The following is a 16,828-nucleotide window of genomic DNA, read 5'->3' as shown; positions in this document are numbered from 1 at the left end:
TCTCCGACCTATCTTAGCTCTGTCCTTGCCTGGGTCCAACTGCCAACAGCAAATTTCTGAGCCTTTCTCTAATGAGCTACTTAGAATAATTTAAACAACAACAACAAAAAGAAATCCCTTTTCCAGGCCTTTACCCAGCCCCCATGTTTTGTCAGTCTCAGTATAGAATATTTGAAAAAATGCCCTTTAGGGAAATATCTCTTTCACCTGACTTGTTACTCTTAGTCAACTTAAATTCCACCCTTGCTCATGGTGGTGCTAAAGCCTGATGAGCTACTGAAAAGTAAAAAAATAAAGTCAGAGAGAAAGAAAAGGATATGAAAGAAGAAAAACCCTTTTCAGAGCCAGACCTCAGCTCCCTGGGCTTGTAAATGAGAGCCAGAGTTGGTACCCATTTCTATATGCCCTGTTTTCTTGGAGCCCAGCCCTTTCCCAGTATTCTGAACACCAACTCCAAAAGTCTCTGGGTTTTTTTGTTGTTGTTGTTAGCCCTTCCTTCTCTCTGCTGGGCTGAATCCTCCCAGTTCCTTTCTTGCCTGCTCTTGGTTTATCTGTGTTTGAAGGTTTTAGTCAGCAGTCCAAATTTGTTAATTAATTTGGCATTTGGGGCCTGGTTGAGCCCCCCTCCTTCCTCCCAGCACAGATTATTTCTTTTTCCCTTGGGGATCCAGCTCCAAGATAGTCTGCCATGCCTGGGGCAGAGGGGTGGGGTGGGCACCATCCCCCTGGCCAGGGAAACTTACAGTTCTTTGCTGCGATCTCAGCCATTCCACCTGTTCCAGACTGTTGTACGATGTGTGTTGGTCAGAGAAGTACCTGAAACAGGTGTTCTATACAGTTCCTGGCTATTTACCAGATGCCCTAGAGGAGTAACTAAATTCCACACCTCACCACTTCGCCATCTTGCCCCACCCTTCACAGCTGAATCAGGATGGAAGCTTTTAAAAGATAGATTCCATGTGAGTTTTACTTATTCTTTGTAGTCTTATCTAGTGGTATCATGTAATATCAAAGGCCAAAAAATAGGTTTCGTATATTGTATTGGCATGATCTTTTTTATCTTTATCAATTTTTATCTTACTTCTATGAGATTTCAGTTGAGTAGTAATAACTTCATCTTTTTTTTCTTTTAATACATTTCTCATTGTGAAATTCAACATATATACAGAACAGTGACGACTTTCAAAGTATGTCCCAACAAGTAGTTAGAGAGCAAATTTCAAAGAATGCTATGGGTTACATTTCGACAATTTCAGGTATTTCCTTATTTTCATATATAACATAAATATGGAAAGGTGTTAACTTTCAAAGTATGATTTAACAAGTAGTTAAATAGGTAAGTTTTAAACAAGTAACTATAGAGCAAATTTCAAAGAATGCCGTTGGTTACAGTTCCACCATTTCGGCCATTTCCTTCTAGTTATTCTAATAACCAAGCATCTCAAATAAAATTATATATATATATTTTTATAAACATTCAGTATTCATAATCCTTTGTTATATCCTATCTCATCTGTTGCTAGCCCATTCCTCTCATTTAATCACTTTCTCAGTCTTCAGCAGTATTTAGGCAGTGACCACCCTAACTTGTTCATATTAAAAATGGGGGGTTGACATTATGGGGCAGGATCTGCATCTGTTTGATGTTCTTAAAGAGGCTGTTGCCTCTGGGTTTTAGGACTTATCTGGCATAGGAACCCTCTGGTGGATTTAAGTTTCTGAAAAAATAAACCTAGTGAGTGAAACTTTTATAGAGTCTCAGATAGGGACCTAGGTATTTTAGGACTACTGTTTGTTAGTGCTTGGCATACTGTGGCCATTTGGGGTATCCAGCTGGAGCTTCCATAAGAGTAACCTCTAGGATAGCCTCTCAACTCTATTTGAAATCTCTTAGCCACTGTAACCTTATTTCGTTACCTTTCTTTTCCCCCTTTTGGCGAAGAAATTTTCAATTCCTTGATGCCAGGGCTAGGCCCCTTCCAGGGGGTCATGTCCCACGTCGCCATGGAGAATCACTCACCTGGGAGTCATGTCCCACGTAGGGGGTAGGTTAATGAGTTTATTTGCCAAATTGGGCTTAGAGAGAGAAAGGCCTTATCTGAGCAACAAAAGAGGGTCTCTGGAGGTGCCTCTTAGGTATAATTATAAAAAGGCTTAGCCTCCCTCTTACAGTCATAAGTTTCGCAAGAGCAAACCTGAAGGTTGAGGGCTTGACTTATTAAGTAAGGGGTTCCTAATTTCACATAGCATGTAGTCTGTCCAAGGTAAACAATCAGTATCCCACATTATCTTCACTTAGTCGTACAAAATCATCACTCTCAATTTGAAACAATTATCATAATACGAAACATCCCAAAGCTCTTATCAGACACTAATTATTCACCCCTAGTATTGGTGTAGTGCTGTTAAGATATTCCTATTAAATACAGTCTATAATATGTAGTGGGTAGTTTTTACATACACCACTCTGTTGTTAACTCTTTGTACCAGTGTCATACCTTAGAAGTATATCATGTAAATACTTATTTATATTTATAGTACTAGTTTGTTGGCTACATGACTTTAAACAACCACTTTCAGTCATGTTTGCCTTCAGTATGGCACTGATACTTATAATCCCATTAACGAACAATCATCACCCCTGTCCATTCCTGTATCTTTAAGTTTGCCCTCATTATGGTGTCTATACATATTTGGTTATCATTTCCTCTTCATTAGCTTCTCTCTGTCTCTCAGTCCCCTATATTCTACATTATAAGACACTTATTTTACATTGTTCAGGGAGTTCACATAAGTGGTAATATACAGTATCTCTCCTTTTGTGTCTGACTTATTTCTCTCAGCATTGTGTCTTCAAGATTCATCCATGTTGTCATATGTTTCAGAACCTTGTTCCTTCTTACTGCTGGCATAGTATTCCATTATATGTATACACTACATTTTGTTTATCCATTCTTCTATTGGAGGACACTTAGATTGTTTCCATCTCTTGGCAGTTGTGAACATTGCTGCTTTGAACATCAGTGTGCAAATGTCTGTCTGTGTCATTGCTTTCAGATCTTCTGGGTATATGCTAAGAAGTGAAATTGCCAGATTGTAGGGTTACTTGAAATCTAGTTTTCTGAGGAACCGCTTAACTGTCTTCCACAGCGGCTGTATCATTATGCATTCCCACTAGCAAGAAATAAGAGTTCAAATTTCTCCACATACTCTCCAGCATTTGTAGTTTTCTGTTTGTTTAATGGCAGCCATTCTTATTGGTGTGGGATGATATTTCATTGTAGTTTCAATTTGCATTTCTCTCATACCTAATGAAGATGAACAGTTTTTCCTGTTTTTTAACCATTTGTATTTCTTCTTTGGCAAATTTCATCTTATGAAAGAAAAACCTGAATTACAAAGTAGTATCATAATTTAGATAGGGGCTAAGTGACATATGAAATAGACAGTTAATCTAGAGAGTCCTAAATTTGACACTAAAATAATGTCAGCCCATTTATCCAGCAGTCATTCATTTCCCTAAACCATTTAGTCTCCTAGAAAACTTTTTGACATCTCTCCCTCTTCAAACTTCCTGTATGCAGCACCTTACTCAATGACCTTACTTCCTATGTCACTGAGAAAAATGAAAGCAATTGTATTCCTTCGAATACATCGACTATTCTACCTGTATCTAGGCCCGTATTTCCTCATTACTGAATGAACTGTCTGTGTGTTTATCTAAGGCCAGCGTCTCCATTTGTGTGTTGAATCTTGTTGGATTTTATCCTCTCTTGCATGCTCAGGGACCTCACTCTAGCATTTATGACCTTTCTCTTTACATCACCAATTTTTCCTCCATAGTGGATCATTCTCATGAGTATATAAACACACTGCTATTTCTCCCATCTTCAGAACAATACAAAACAAACAAAATCTCTTGACTTTATATCCTCCTCCTGCTATCTTTCCATTTCTCTGCCTCTTTACACAAAACTCCTAAAAAGTTTCTATACCACTGTTCCTCCTTTCTTGATGCCTTTTCAGTACTACCATTTCATCTGTACCACCATTTCATCAAAACAGTTCTTGTCAAGGTCATCAGTGGCTTCCATGTAGCTATATCCTGTGGTCATCCAGTCCTCATCTTATGTCAGCTGTCAGCATTTGACGCTTCTTTTGGACACTTTCTTCTGTTGGGCTTCCAGGGTACCTCCCCCTCCTGATTATCTTCTTGATTATCTTCTGATCTCACTGGCTGCTTCTCTGTCTCCTTAGCATGTTCTTTCTCCTCTCCCCAGTTTCTGTAAGTTGGGTGTGGCCTAGTGCTTAGTCCTCACATTTCCTTCTCTCTCAGCATTTAGTCTCTAGACTAAATTTGTGTCTCTCTCCTGAATGTCAGATGTGTATGTTTAACTGCCAGTCCCAAATTGAACTCTTGATTGCCACCTCTCATCCCCACACCCCATCTCTTGTTGTCTTCCTCATCACAGTTTAAATGGCAACTTCATTCTTCAAATAGATAAAGTCAAATTTTGTCTTCATCTTCTATGCTCTTTTCTTGCTCTTTGCCTCACATCTAGTCTCTTAGCAAATTCTGTCAGCATTAGCTTTAGTAATGTAGACATACAGAATGTATATACACAGAATCCATCCACTTCCCACCACCTTAGCTACTACTGATTTGGTCCATGATTTTCTTGCCTGGAGTTTTGCAAAAGTCTGTTCTAACTGCAATCTCTGTTTCCATGCTTGCCTTGCTATAGACTGTTTGCCTTACAGTGGCAAAAGTGAGTGATAAAAACATGAGTCAGATCATGGCACTTCTCTACTGAAAGCCTCCAGTGGCTTTCATCTGAATAAAATCTCTAGAACTACTTGTCCAAATTACCCTGTTTTATTTTTCCTTCAAGTCACTTATTAACATCTGTATTATTTATTCATCTTTTTTACTTGTTTAACTGTCCCATCACTATAATGTAAACCACAACTGCAGTGACTTTGTATATTCTGTTTATGTTTTATCACTTACTCCTCAAACAATGTTAGGCTTATAATTGGCACTTAATAAACATTTGAAAAATAAATTAAAAAATACATCATTTGATTGCAAAGCTTAAATAGTTGCTTTGATCTTCTGTAACTTTAGCATCCAGTCTATGAAGTTTCATTGCTTATAAGTGCTTAAGTGTATCCTTTTAAATGCTGTTGTCCTTTGCTGTGAAATTTACCAGAATTAAAATAATGACAGAAATATTGAATAAATCTCTTCCTATTTCACATAGGGTTTGAAGTTTAGTTTAAATTCCAGTTAGAGATATTTTACATGAAAAAGTCTTTTTATCTTCCTTTAGTGTTAGTGCACAATTTATTTCTTGTACAGTGCTTGCTTTGGAGAAACTGAGCATTGATTCATGGCAAATTCTAGCATTCTAACCTGTTCTAAATGAACTTTTAATAGAATTGTTTAAGCTAGAATGGATCAGAAATGTCATTTTTTTATTTAATGTTTTACTAGTTGACTTAAGATTCGTATTTTTAGAGTATTTTTAAGGAAACCATTGTCAAAATGTGGTATTAAAAAAATGCATCAAAACAATACCAAAGATTTCTCTAAGATTATAAATTCTTACTTGTATAGAATTATAGCCATGTTATTTAGTTCAGAAATCTTCATATAATTCCAGTTCCAATTCAGTACTTTGAAGTTTGTTTCAAAGTACTTCTTTTTTATATATTTTCACTATAGAAGAACATTTGTGTCCAGGACTTACCTTTAACTGAAATTAGAAGATAACTGTTAACGTATGTGGTTTTTTTCCGCTCCCTTTCCAGCAAATTTCCTCCGAGCCTATATGCTGCCATGGTTTCGAAAACACAGCAGGAGGAAATAGCAGGTATTTTCCTAGTGACACTGGATCCACTCATCACTCAGCTTCTCACATTCCAACCTTTTGTGCAAGTGGTTTTGGACAGTAAATTAGGTAAGCTCAGAGCAGATTTAATGTTCTATCATCTATTAATTATGAAATATTAGAAACAAGGTTATTTTCCCTTATGTAGCTTTAAAATTCCTTCTACTTTCATTTGAACTTAGTTTTCTCCAAACATATTTCTCTTTAAAAAAAAAAAATCTCTGTAAGTTCTTTACAGATCAATCAGATATCTGGTGAAAAAGTTTCATATTTTTCTTCTGCCCCAATTTGTCATAATTTGTTGTCTTTTCATTTCCTCTAAGACCTGCCATGTGAACTACAGTTACCACAATGTCTACTTCTGGTTGCCATCATGGATAAGCTACCTTCTCAGCCTTTGGATGTGCAGACTCTGTGGTGCACAGAAAGCCAGTTCTCAGAAGCCACAGCCAGGTAGCAAGCATGCTGTTGTTTATATCCAGTTATGTTACAGGTGGTTTACTATAGTGAATACCTTGTTTGGGATGGTCCTGAAGTCAAGGTTTTTGTTATTTCAAATATTCTATTTCATAGTTATTGCATAGACCTCTTATATATTATTACCTTATAATAATTAGATTAATATAAAATACTGTTCTAGTTTGCTAATGCTGCCGGAATGCAAAACACCAGAAATGGATTGGCTTTTATAAAAGGGGGTTTATTTGGTTACCCATTTACAGTCTTCAGGCCATAAAGTGTCTAAGGTAACACATCAACAGTAGGGTACCTTCACTGGAGGATGGCCAGTGGCGTCCGGAAAACCTCTGTTAGCTGGGAAGGCACGTGGCCAGCGTCTGCTCCAAGTTCTGGTTTCAAAATGGCTTTTTCTCAGGATGTTCCTCTCTAGGCTTCAGCGCCTCAAAAATGTCACTCTTATTTGCTCTTGGGGCGTTTGTCCTCTCTTAGCTTCTCCAGAGCAAGAGTCTGCTTTCAGTGGCTGTCTTCAAACTGTCTCTCACCTGCAGCTCCTTGTGCTTTCTTCAGTGTGTCCCTCTTGGCTGTAGTAAGCTTGCTTCTTCTGTCTGAGCTTATATACTGCTCCAGTAATCAAGGCCCACCCTGAATGGGTGGGGCCACACCTCCATGGAAATTATCTCATCAGAGTTATCATCTACAGTTGGGTGGGGCACATCTCCATGGAAACACTCAAAGAATTACAACCTAATTAACACTGATAGGTCTGCCTACACAAGATTACATCAAAGGTAATGGTTTTTGGTGGGGCATAATACATTCAAACTGGCACAAATGCATAAAGGTATAACATGTTTTTTGTTCAGTGTTTTAGAAGGCATTGCCAAATGGTCAGTGTTACAAACATTGACTAATAGAGTAGATGTAATAAATAACATTTAGGAATGAGTTATCATAAATAGAATGCTGGATACTTTATAATAAGTTATCTCCTGGGAAATTTTACTTGTATTCATCTACCTTGCCAGCACTGTAATCCAGGCCCTCATTTCTTTCTGCCTGGATTATTGCTATCCTCTAGATTTTTGCCCCTTCCTTTACATATTTTATGTCCCACAACCAGTTTAGTCTCCCTAAAGCCTGGCTCTGAGCTTTCTGTTCTCTTGCTCAAAATCCAAAGCATAATGTTAGAACTCCTCAGCTTTGCATTTAAAGCCTATTTCAGTCTGTCACCAGCTTCTACTTTCGCTCCTCATCCAGTAATTCATTTCCTACACATATCTTGCTTTTGTCAGACTGGTTATTCATGTCTGCCTTTTACTCATGCTTTCTCATCTTTACCTATTTATATGTTGCCAATTTTTAAAGTATTTAATTTCTTTATGAAAGTTTCTTTAGTCATTTCAGTCTTAAAATGATTCCTCCTTGTCTGAGCTATATAGATATAGATATCTACTTTAGTAATTTAAAGTTGACGTTTCTAGAGGAACGTTGTCTTTGACCATTTACAGCTCAGTACTATGGTAAACACTTGACAGATGATCAGAAAAAAAATGTCTAGGAAAATTCTTCTCATTGAAGGAATTTCTCTGTCAGTGAATATATTTATTTTATGTATGCATATTCACACATATTGGAAACTATTGTTGATATATACCTCTCAAGACATTATGCTTTGCTAAAATAACCCTCAAAATGTCATATTGTTATTATAGCTGCTAATTATTAAATGTTAATAATGTTGGGTTCAATGTTCTCATTTTTCCCTGCAGGGTATCTCTACTCAAAGCCATTTTCTACAGTTTTGAGCAGTGTTCTGGTGAACTCTCTCTACCTGTTCATTTACAGGGTGTAAAGAGTAAAGGGCAAGCTGAGGTTGCTGTCACCTTATATCAGCATGTTTGTGTTCATCTATGTACATTTATTGCTTCTTTTCATCCTTCACTGTTTCCTGAACTGGTAAGCTTGTGACTTGCTGGGCTAAGCTGAGGTTACATTCTTCTTTTTATTGAAATTATAATTCAGAAACAGAGGAATATGTGGGAAAAGCCAATGTATGTCATTTTTGAATGTCATTCTCTTGGCTTACACATTTTGCCTTTTCATTTTCTCCTGTCCCTAGGAAATGGCTACCCTAGATTCCTGTAGTATTTAGATACTAATATATTAAAATATACTAACTAAAGTATTTGGGGAAACATTTTGGATTGGGAGGAATGAAAGAGTGTGAGAAGAAAAATGTGTAGGATTTCACCTAATTCAGTTTCATAAAATGGGAAGGATGTAGTACTAGGTCTCCTATAGTTATTTGGTATGATGTAGACTTTTTAAAAAAAAAATGCAATTGGATTAGAAACAAAGTTGAGAAAATTCTTGGAAAAAAATTCTGTAATTTACAAAGGATCAGTATCAATTAAGATATACCACTGGGTAATATCTGGCACATATGAAATATTATATTTGAATAGTAAAAGGCAGAAACAAAATGATAGGCATACTGTTTTATACATTGTTTTAGAGATTTCAGGCTACGTAGAGAATCTTTGTGGACACTAGTGAGTGAGTAACCACATTTAAAACCACTGAATCCCCATAGCTCAGTACAATCCTTAACATCTAGTTGGTACTCAATAAATGTTGAGGGAATAGCAGCATAGCTTCTGTCGATACAGTAGTACTTCCCAGTGAGGCTCTGTTGTTATTTGGATTCTGATAGTGCTTTGTTTTAAGAAATGCCATATTAATAATAATTTTAATGTAACCTTTCTGTTTTTCATTAGGATGCTGCTCTGTTGAATGCTGTGCTTAGTGCTAAAATGATCACCTCTTTGTTAGCAATGGATGCGTGGTGTTTCCTTGCTCGGTACAACATATTTCTTTGATTTTTGGATTGATTTATAGTGGTAACCAACAGTAAATGATTTTATACCTGTAAATTTATAGAAAAATTTTGTTTCAGTAATCCTCTAACACCCCTTTCTCTCTATTTCCCCCTCCCCCAAAAAGACTTGATTTCATATCACAGTGCTAATTAGGAAATGGTTTTCCCTTCTTTGGTTCAAGCCAATAGATGGTTATTGCTTGAACCAAAATAGTTTTGACCATAATAGTGCGTCAAAACTATTATGTTGTTTCTTGGCCATGGAATTAACTGCAGTTTATATTCCCCCATCAGAATATTTTGTACTTTATGGAAGTTCATCTCCTTTGTTTTCTGAGTAATTGTATAAAACCTGTTTGCCTTTTTATATCTTAGATACGGGACTGCTGAACTCTGTGCACACCATGTCAGCATAGTGGCTCATTTGGTGAGTAGAATTACAAGGCCTAAAACACTCACTTGCCATATAGTTCCTTTGGAGATCTGATAATCTTTGAAAATGTGAAAATCAAAAGCAGAAATGGCATGTTGCTAAAATTGTATTGACATTTTCTTTGCTGCGTTAATGCGGATGCTATTGAGAAAGGCAGACTAGAAACAATATGTGTAAAACTGGGGAAATCATCTCATGTTTTCAAAATTTTTAGAGTTCCAGTAATTGTTCTAGGAAAGGAAGACTAGATTATTTGTGAATAAATTTAAAATTAAATGCAAACTAAAGGATAAGAAAATAGTTGTAAGTTGAAAGCCAAGAGTTCATATTTCTCTCTCTCTCTGTCTCTGTTTCTCTCTCTTTCTCTCTGTTTTTAATATGACTTAGAGAAGCTAACTCTTGATTTTGTTGTTTCTTGTTCTGTTAGGATTATTTGGGATGGATAAATCTAGTAAAGAGTGATGCCCTTTGGAAAAAGAAGTAATGCTTTGTGAATGGGTACAAAGAGCAAAATGATTTCATAATGATTTCTTTTAATCTTTTCAGTGTAGAAGTTTCTTTGCTTTTAAATTGTGAAATGTTTGATATGTTCCATATTAGATGGTTTTGACCTGTTTTGTGTTTTTTTCTCTCCATCCTTGTCCTTTGATAAAGAACTTATGTGGTTCCATGCCACTTTTGTTTCCTAGTGGACTTACTGTTAGATATAGTTCTTGGTTTGCATTTTTAAGGATTTTGTGGACTAAATCCAGTGAGATGTATAATAGCTTGAGCCACTGACATCTGTGTCTCTATGGCTAATGGTCTTGATCATCACTTACCTTTACTAAATCCTTAACACATCTTGCAGAAGCCTGAATTTACAAAACAGTTAAATAAGGAATGATTTTTATATTGTGTATTTTGTCACTGGTTTTCTTTAAATAAAAGATCTAGTGCATTACAATAGGAATTGATTTCCAGAAAATTGAGTTTAAAATCTTTTCTGAAGTTTCTACCATCTTATAGTGTTTGCTAGAGCTTAGATCTTAAAAAGTTCCATGAATAGTCTTTGAGTAGGAGGATTAACTTACCTCAGTTGCCATCAACATGATGACTGGAAATAGAAATTAAAAACTGTTATTTTTAAAGATAATGACAAATATTTTTTGATATTGAAAGTAATCTTGGTTCATTAAAGAAAAAAATTATATGAAGAAAAGTCCCAAAGTAAAAATTAAAATTAACAGAAAGAGCTACTGTTAATATATCATTCAGTCTCTCCTCTTTCTCTTTTCCCAGGTAAAATCTTGCCCTGGAGAATGTTATCAACGCACTAAACTATCAGTATTGTTGAGGCGTCTGTTCTTCTTCATGGCCCCACCCCATCAGGCAAGGATATTATCTTTGTGACTGTCTTTGAGCAACTGCTGAGAATTGAGTTCAGACTTCTTTGAATGCCCGCCCCCCCTTTTTCTGTTTATTCTAAATTTGAATGTTGACATGATCTAAGCATAAAATTTTAATGTACTGATTGATTTGTTTATTGTTTTACCTGGGTTTAGATTCTAATATCCTTGCTCCAAGTTATAGATAATCATTCTAATTCTGTCTTCTTGAAATATATCTCTCCCCTGTTTTTTCATACATATTTGAAATGGTTCTATATCCCTGCCCCTTTTAAGTTACTTTAAATAGCTACAATATTATTAATGCCCTTAATAATGTCTCTAGAGAATTTTTTTATAGTAAATAAGTTGAATTTGTAGGGGAACACTGAAAGTATGATAAGCCTTAGTTGTCTGCTATTGTAAGGAAAACAAGCTCAGCCATAATAGAGGATATTATCCAGTTACATGAACCAGTGTAGAGTAGGGTATCCTTCAGACTGGTCACATCAGAACTCCTGTAGGAGCTTTTTTAAAAATACAGGCCCTGGACCCTAATCTGTGAATGTCATGGGTAGGAGTGAGGCTCAGGAATTTGTTTTTGTTGTTGTTAAGTTCTTACATGGTTCTGACGTGGTTCCAAGCTTGGGAACCACTATGTTAGTGATGGGAGTTGACCTCTTACAGGTCTTGGTTTGAATCCTGGCACATTGTGACCTTGTGCAAGTCATCCTTTCTGAACTTCACAATTTCCCTGTCTTCAAGATGTGGGAGATGCTTATCTGTTTGGAAATATTTTATAAGGACTAATTTTGTAAGGAGACAGTGTATGCAAAATATTTATGTAGTATTAGCCTCAAGAGAAGAACTTAATAAATGCTAGGAATTATTTTTGACTAGGGTATTTACCCCAAGTCCATGTCTGCCTCCTTGCCCTAGAGAAGATGGCCAGGCACCAGAGGAACCATTCTGACCTACTTAGTTCTCTTCCTTAAAAGTGTCTGCAAGACGGAAAGCACACCGGCTCCACCTGTTAGCCTTCCAGAAACAATCACAGTTCTTCCTTTCAGAACTCCACAAGAGGTGTCAACTTCAGGTCTCTTAGAATTTTAATCCCTTTCACTCCCCCTATCAAAGGTCTTGCTTGCCCTTGGTTCCTTGTACATGTTCTTCATAGAGGCCCTGTTAACTGGGAGGCCCTTCCTGAAGAAATGGAATTGGGAAGGGAAAGGTAGGTATGAGTGAGTCCAGTATTTACTAGCCATGTGACCTTATGCAAGTCTTTTTTCTTTTAGCTTCAGTTACCTAATTTTGGAATAAAACTGCCATCTTTCCATATTGGCTGGTAAATTTTAACCTGAGAATAATATATTTCAGATTGAATTATACTCAGATTGTTCTGAGTAAGGTCTAGGAACTGTTTATAAATAAAGTAGATAAACTTTAGTCTATGCTTAGAGCTCTCTTTTGCATACTTCTCAGTTTTCTAAATGTTTCCAAATGAGTGAGGCTATCAGATATGTAAGGTATAGATAAATGAGGAGTTGCTTTTAATTTGTTCTTTGTCAACAAATAGGTACTGATTTCCTTCTGTGAATAAGTCACTGTGCTAAAATTTAAGATTAGGAGACAAACCTGAATTTGAATCCCTTCCTTCTTGAGAGTCCTTGGGAGAGTTATTCATAAAATTGAGATACTAATACTTACCTCATGGCAATTGAGACTTAATGAGATAAAGCATGTATATACACCCACACCCACACATGGTATGAAGTGGGCACTTAAATGTTATTTCTACTCCACCAAGCTCTTTTTCCTTTCCCTTAAGACATGGTCCCTCCCTTTAAAGGAAAGAGGAAGGAACTGACATTTTCAAGACTATAATATGGGCTAGGCTTTGTAGTGGGCACTTTTAGTTTATTTAGTCCTTACTCAGCACCCCTGTGGAATAGGTGATATGTCCATTTTACAGATGATGAAATGAAGAAATAGTATCTCAGGAAGTTAAATGGCTGGACAGGGATCAGATCTGTCTTCCTCCAAAGTCTGTGCTCTTTCCACTGCTCTTTCCAACTGTTCTATGAACTATTTCAGGGCCCTCTTCCATTTGTGGGTTGCTGATTCTGCCTCCTTTAATCAGAGAAAATTGGCTCTCTTGGCTTTCTATGTGAATTATCCACCCATATTTCACTCTAGTGAACTATTGCTGTTGACTCTAACAGTTTTAAATCTTTAAAATTGTGTTAAGACCAGGGTTTTCAACCTCAGAATCTTTAACTCTTTCTATGTAGCATGAAAGAGTAAAAGCACCTACTCTTTTATGTTGTCCATGGCATTATTGTTTATAGTTCCTATTTTAGGAAGGAAACTAGTTCATATACTCATTGGATTTTATTATAAAGAAAGGTGATTTTTTTTTTTTTAAATCAGTTGATGCAATTCTTGTGGCTTTTTGATACAGTTTGATTCATATAAAACTGCTTATTATAGCAGACATGTAGGTTGTCAAGGTATCCATTTTTCTGGCTATAGTAGCTACATGGATTCTCCCTTGTTTTGACAGATAACTATTTTCTTCTAAAGAAGTATAATTCAAATAGAAATATAGCATATAACATGAGAGTTTTCTGTCAAGTGCTATATATAGTGTTTCATTGCTGTAGGCTTAAAGCAGCTTTTTTTTAAAAAAAACTTTTTGAGGTAGGAAAAGTTTTAATTCATCAAGCAGATTTTGGATATTGTAATTTGAATTATGCCAGTTCTTAAAAAATAGACTAATATATTTCCTATTTGGATTATACTTAATTTAGTAACTAAGGACCCTGTTGTTTTTGATTTTCCACCAAAAACTAATTTAACATTTTTCAGAGCTTTTGTTTTCCATTTTAATCTAGTCTGCTGATGCCTACATTTTAGCAAAAGAGTACTGCTTCTTTACTAACTGGGCAAGCACTTTGAATTATTATTTCAGTGGTAGAATGGATTTGCCAGCCACACTCTGGCGACTTACGTTTGTGAATTTAATTTAGTATGTTGTCTAAAACTGAGTTAGTCTAAAGTAGATTAGAGCCAGCTCACCCACATGAAAACGGAACTGGGATCTTTGCTGCTTTGAGTACTTTGCTGTAGTTGACTGAGATAATAATAATAAACCACAGAGGTTTGCTGAGTCAGTCTTGTTGGCATATTTGAAATCTTGCTTTTAACTGTATGAGGTGAGGAATAAACATATACTTAGGAAAATGATGGACTTACTGGTAGGAGTGTGATAAAATACCTGACATTAATAATGAATTACATTTTTAAACATTTTTTATTGCATTTAAACTGTGTTCTACTTAAACTGTTTTTATTTTGGAAACAGAAATACAACAGATATAATGTTTGCTTGCAATATTACCATGCAATTAAACTATTCTAAAATATTAAATATGGAGGCTAATGCTTGGGTTTTGGGCATCCATTCATCAGAGAGTCTCATTTCCTCTTGTTTCTTTAACAATTTATTTCAGGTAGAGTTTATCCAGAAATTTTCCCCAAAAGAAGCAGAAAATCTGCCTCTGTGGCAGTATATTTCCTTCCAGGCTTTATCTGCTGACATTAGGAAACAAACTGCAAGTGAGGTCACAAGAGTGAGCATTGCACTTTGCAGGAAATGGCTGAGTAGCAGTCATACTTTGGGAGAACTTGAGTCTCTGGTAAGATAATTTTGATTGATTTGATTCATTCAGCAGCAATTTATTTAGCACTGTTTTACGTACTGGGAGTAAGTTGTAAATAAGATGGACACACAGTCTTTGTTCTCAGGTTGGAAACTGGCAGGATTTTCAGATTTCTTGACCATAAAAGGGTCTATGAAAAGCTTACTATTATCTTGAATGATGTAAATTGTAATAGGGAACATGGTTTGTTTCTTAAGACATATTGGAGCAAAATTAAATATAGAGTGAAATTATTTATAGTATGTTTGCTGATGCATTAGACATGATTCTATTTTACAAAGTACAACTCCCATTTTGTGCAAACCTACTCTGAGCCTTGATGTACCTTTCTACTTCAAATGCTCCCTCCTAAAATAATATAATAAGAAAGTGACTGAGACCTACAGAAGGTAGGCAACTTATAATTTTTTGCAATTGATTGAACATAGGACATGTGGTTGAATTTTTCATTTTAGTATTTGTTCATTTATTCATTCATTCAACAAATATTTTGTGTCAAGCTCCTTTCTGGGTAAAGGGAATATATGTGGGAAAAAAACAAACATTTCCTACTCTTACGGACTTACAGTCTAGATTAGCAGTGTACAGATAAAATAAGAAACATATATCAGGTTTATAATAATTGGAAAAAAGCAAGCAAGGGAATATATAACCTTTTATATACCTTTATTTTGGGAAATCTTTTAAATACCTGGTTAGGAGTGTGTTAGATTTGTCCAAGTTTTGCATTTAATGTGTACTGATTTCTACACTAAAGACAAAAGATATTTTGTTTTATATTAGGTAAAATAAAGGCACCAATTTTTAAAAATTGAATACAAGTTTGGGCTAGGACCAAAATTTTAGTCCAGTAGGTCATTTAACATGTTTATTTGTAAAAGAAATAGGTAGATCTTAAATAAACAGTTGTATGGTAATTACATAATTTTTGGTGTGGTTGTTGAAGTATAATGGAATAAAAGCATTGTTACTGATCATTGCATTCTTGTATGATCGTCTCCCTACCCCGATAGTATCTCAACCAACCCTATGCCTGGCCCTTCAGAGAGATTTGGATATTTTCACATGTCGATAAGAGTGAATCCAGAAAAGACCGAAAAGACTTTTAGTTTCAAGTTATAAACATTTATATTTCTTACATGCTGTGTTTGATTATTAAATGCATTGTTGCTGAGGAATTTTTTAATACTTTATCAAAAAATTAAAAAGAAACATTTCAAACAAAACAAAACAAAGGAATAAGAAAAACGAATAACCTAAAATTAACTACATTGCTTTCAACATGTTCCTACCATACCCCAAGAAATTTAACAAACCATAGTCATTCCTGAGCATTCCCATATCATTAAGATTACTCTCCATATTTTATGAGTTCATATTAGATTATCGTTCTCCTTTCACTAGTTGCTGTCTATCTGAAGGGTTCCCTACATTCTACAATATAAAACATTTATTTTACATTTTTCACAGAGTTCACATTAGTGGTAACATACAATATTTCTCTTTTTATGTCTGGCTTATTTCACTCAGCATTATGTCCTCAAGTTTCATCCATGTTGTCATATGTTTCATGACCTCATTCCTTCTTACTGTTGCATAGTATTCCATCATATGTTTATACCACATTTTGTTTATCTACTCATCTGTTGAAGGACATTTGGATTGTTTCCATCTCTTGGCATTGTGAATAATGCCCGTGTGAACATCAGTGTGCAAATATCTGTTCGTGTCACTGCTTTCAGATCTTCTGGGTATATACTGAGAAGTGAAATTGCTGGATCAAAGGGTAACTCAATATCTAGTTTTCTAAGGAACTGCCAGACTGTCTTCCAGAGTGGCTGTACCATTATACAGTCCCACCAGCAATGAATAAGAGTTCCAATTTCTCCACATCCTCTCCAGCATTTGTAGTTTCCTGTTTGTTTAATGGCAGCCGTTCTAACTGGTATAAGATATCTCATTGTAGTCTTAATTTGCGTCTCCCTAATAGCTAGTGAAGATGAACATTTTTTCCTATCTTTTTTAGCCATTTGTATTTCTTCTTCAGAGAAATATCTTTTCATATCTTTTGCCCG

At 35.6% G+C, this 16,828-nt stretch overlaps 1 protein-coding gene across 5 annotated transcripts in view; it reads left to right on the top strand.

Moving 5' to 3' along the window:
* C2H1orf112 (chromosome 2 C1orf112 homolog) overlaps positions 1–16,828 on the top strand; it is a 91,567-nt gene that overhangs the window by 48,005 nt on the left and 26,734 nt on the right. For 4 of the 5 annotated variants that reach the window (XR_005215167.1, XM_037825378.1, XM_037825377.1 and 1 more), the window contains 7 exons: positions 5,815–5,963; positions 6,218–6,347; positions 8,123–8,309; positions 9,131–9,213; positions 9,607–9,658; positions 10,946–11,035; positions 14,544–14,729. Coding sequence is in view for 3 of the 5 variants with exons in the window: in XM_037825378.1 (XP_037681306.1) it covers positions 5,815–5,963; positions 6,218–6,347; positions 8,123–8,309; positions 9,131–9,213; positions 9,607–9,658; positions 10,946–11,035; positions 14,544–14,729 (877 nt within the window). In the remaining 2 variants the exon portion in view is untranslated. Of the gene's footprint in view, positions 1–5,814; positions 5,964–6,217; positions 6,348–8,122; positions 8,310–9,130; positions 9,214–9,606; positions 9,659–10,945; positions 11,036–14,543; positions 14,730–16,828 lie in introns of those variants that run through there. The other variant, XR_005215168.1, reaches the window with a different exon arrangement.

Source organism: Choloepus didactylus, chromosome 2 (assembly GCF_015220235.1).
Source record: "Choloepus didactylus isolate mChoDid1 chromosome 2, mChoDid1.pri, whole genome shotgun sequence".
NCBI classification, from domain to species: Eukaryota; Metazoa; Chordata; class Mammalia; order Pilosa; family Megalonychidae; genus Choloepus; species Choloepus didactylus.
This window is presented reverse-complemented; position numbering and strand designations above follow the sequence as displayed.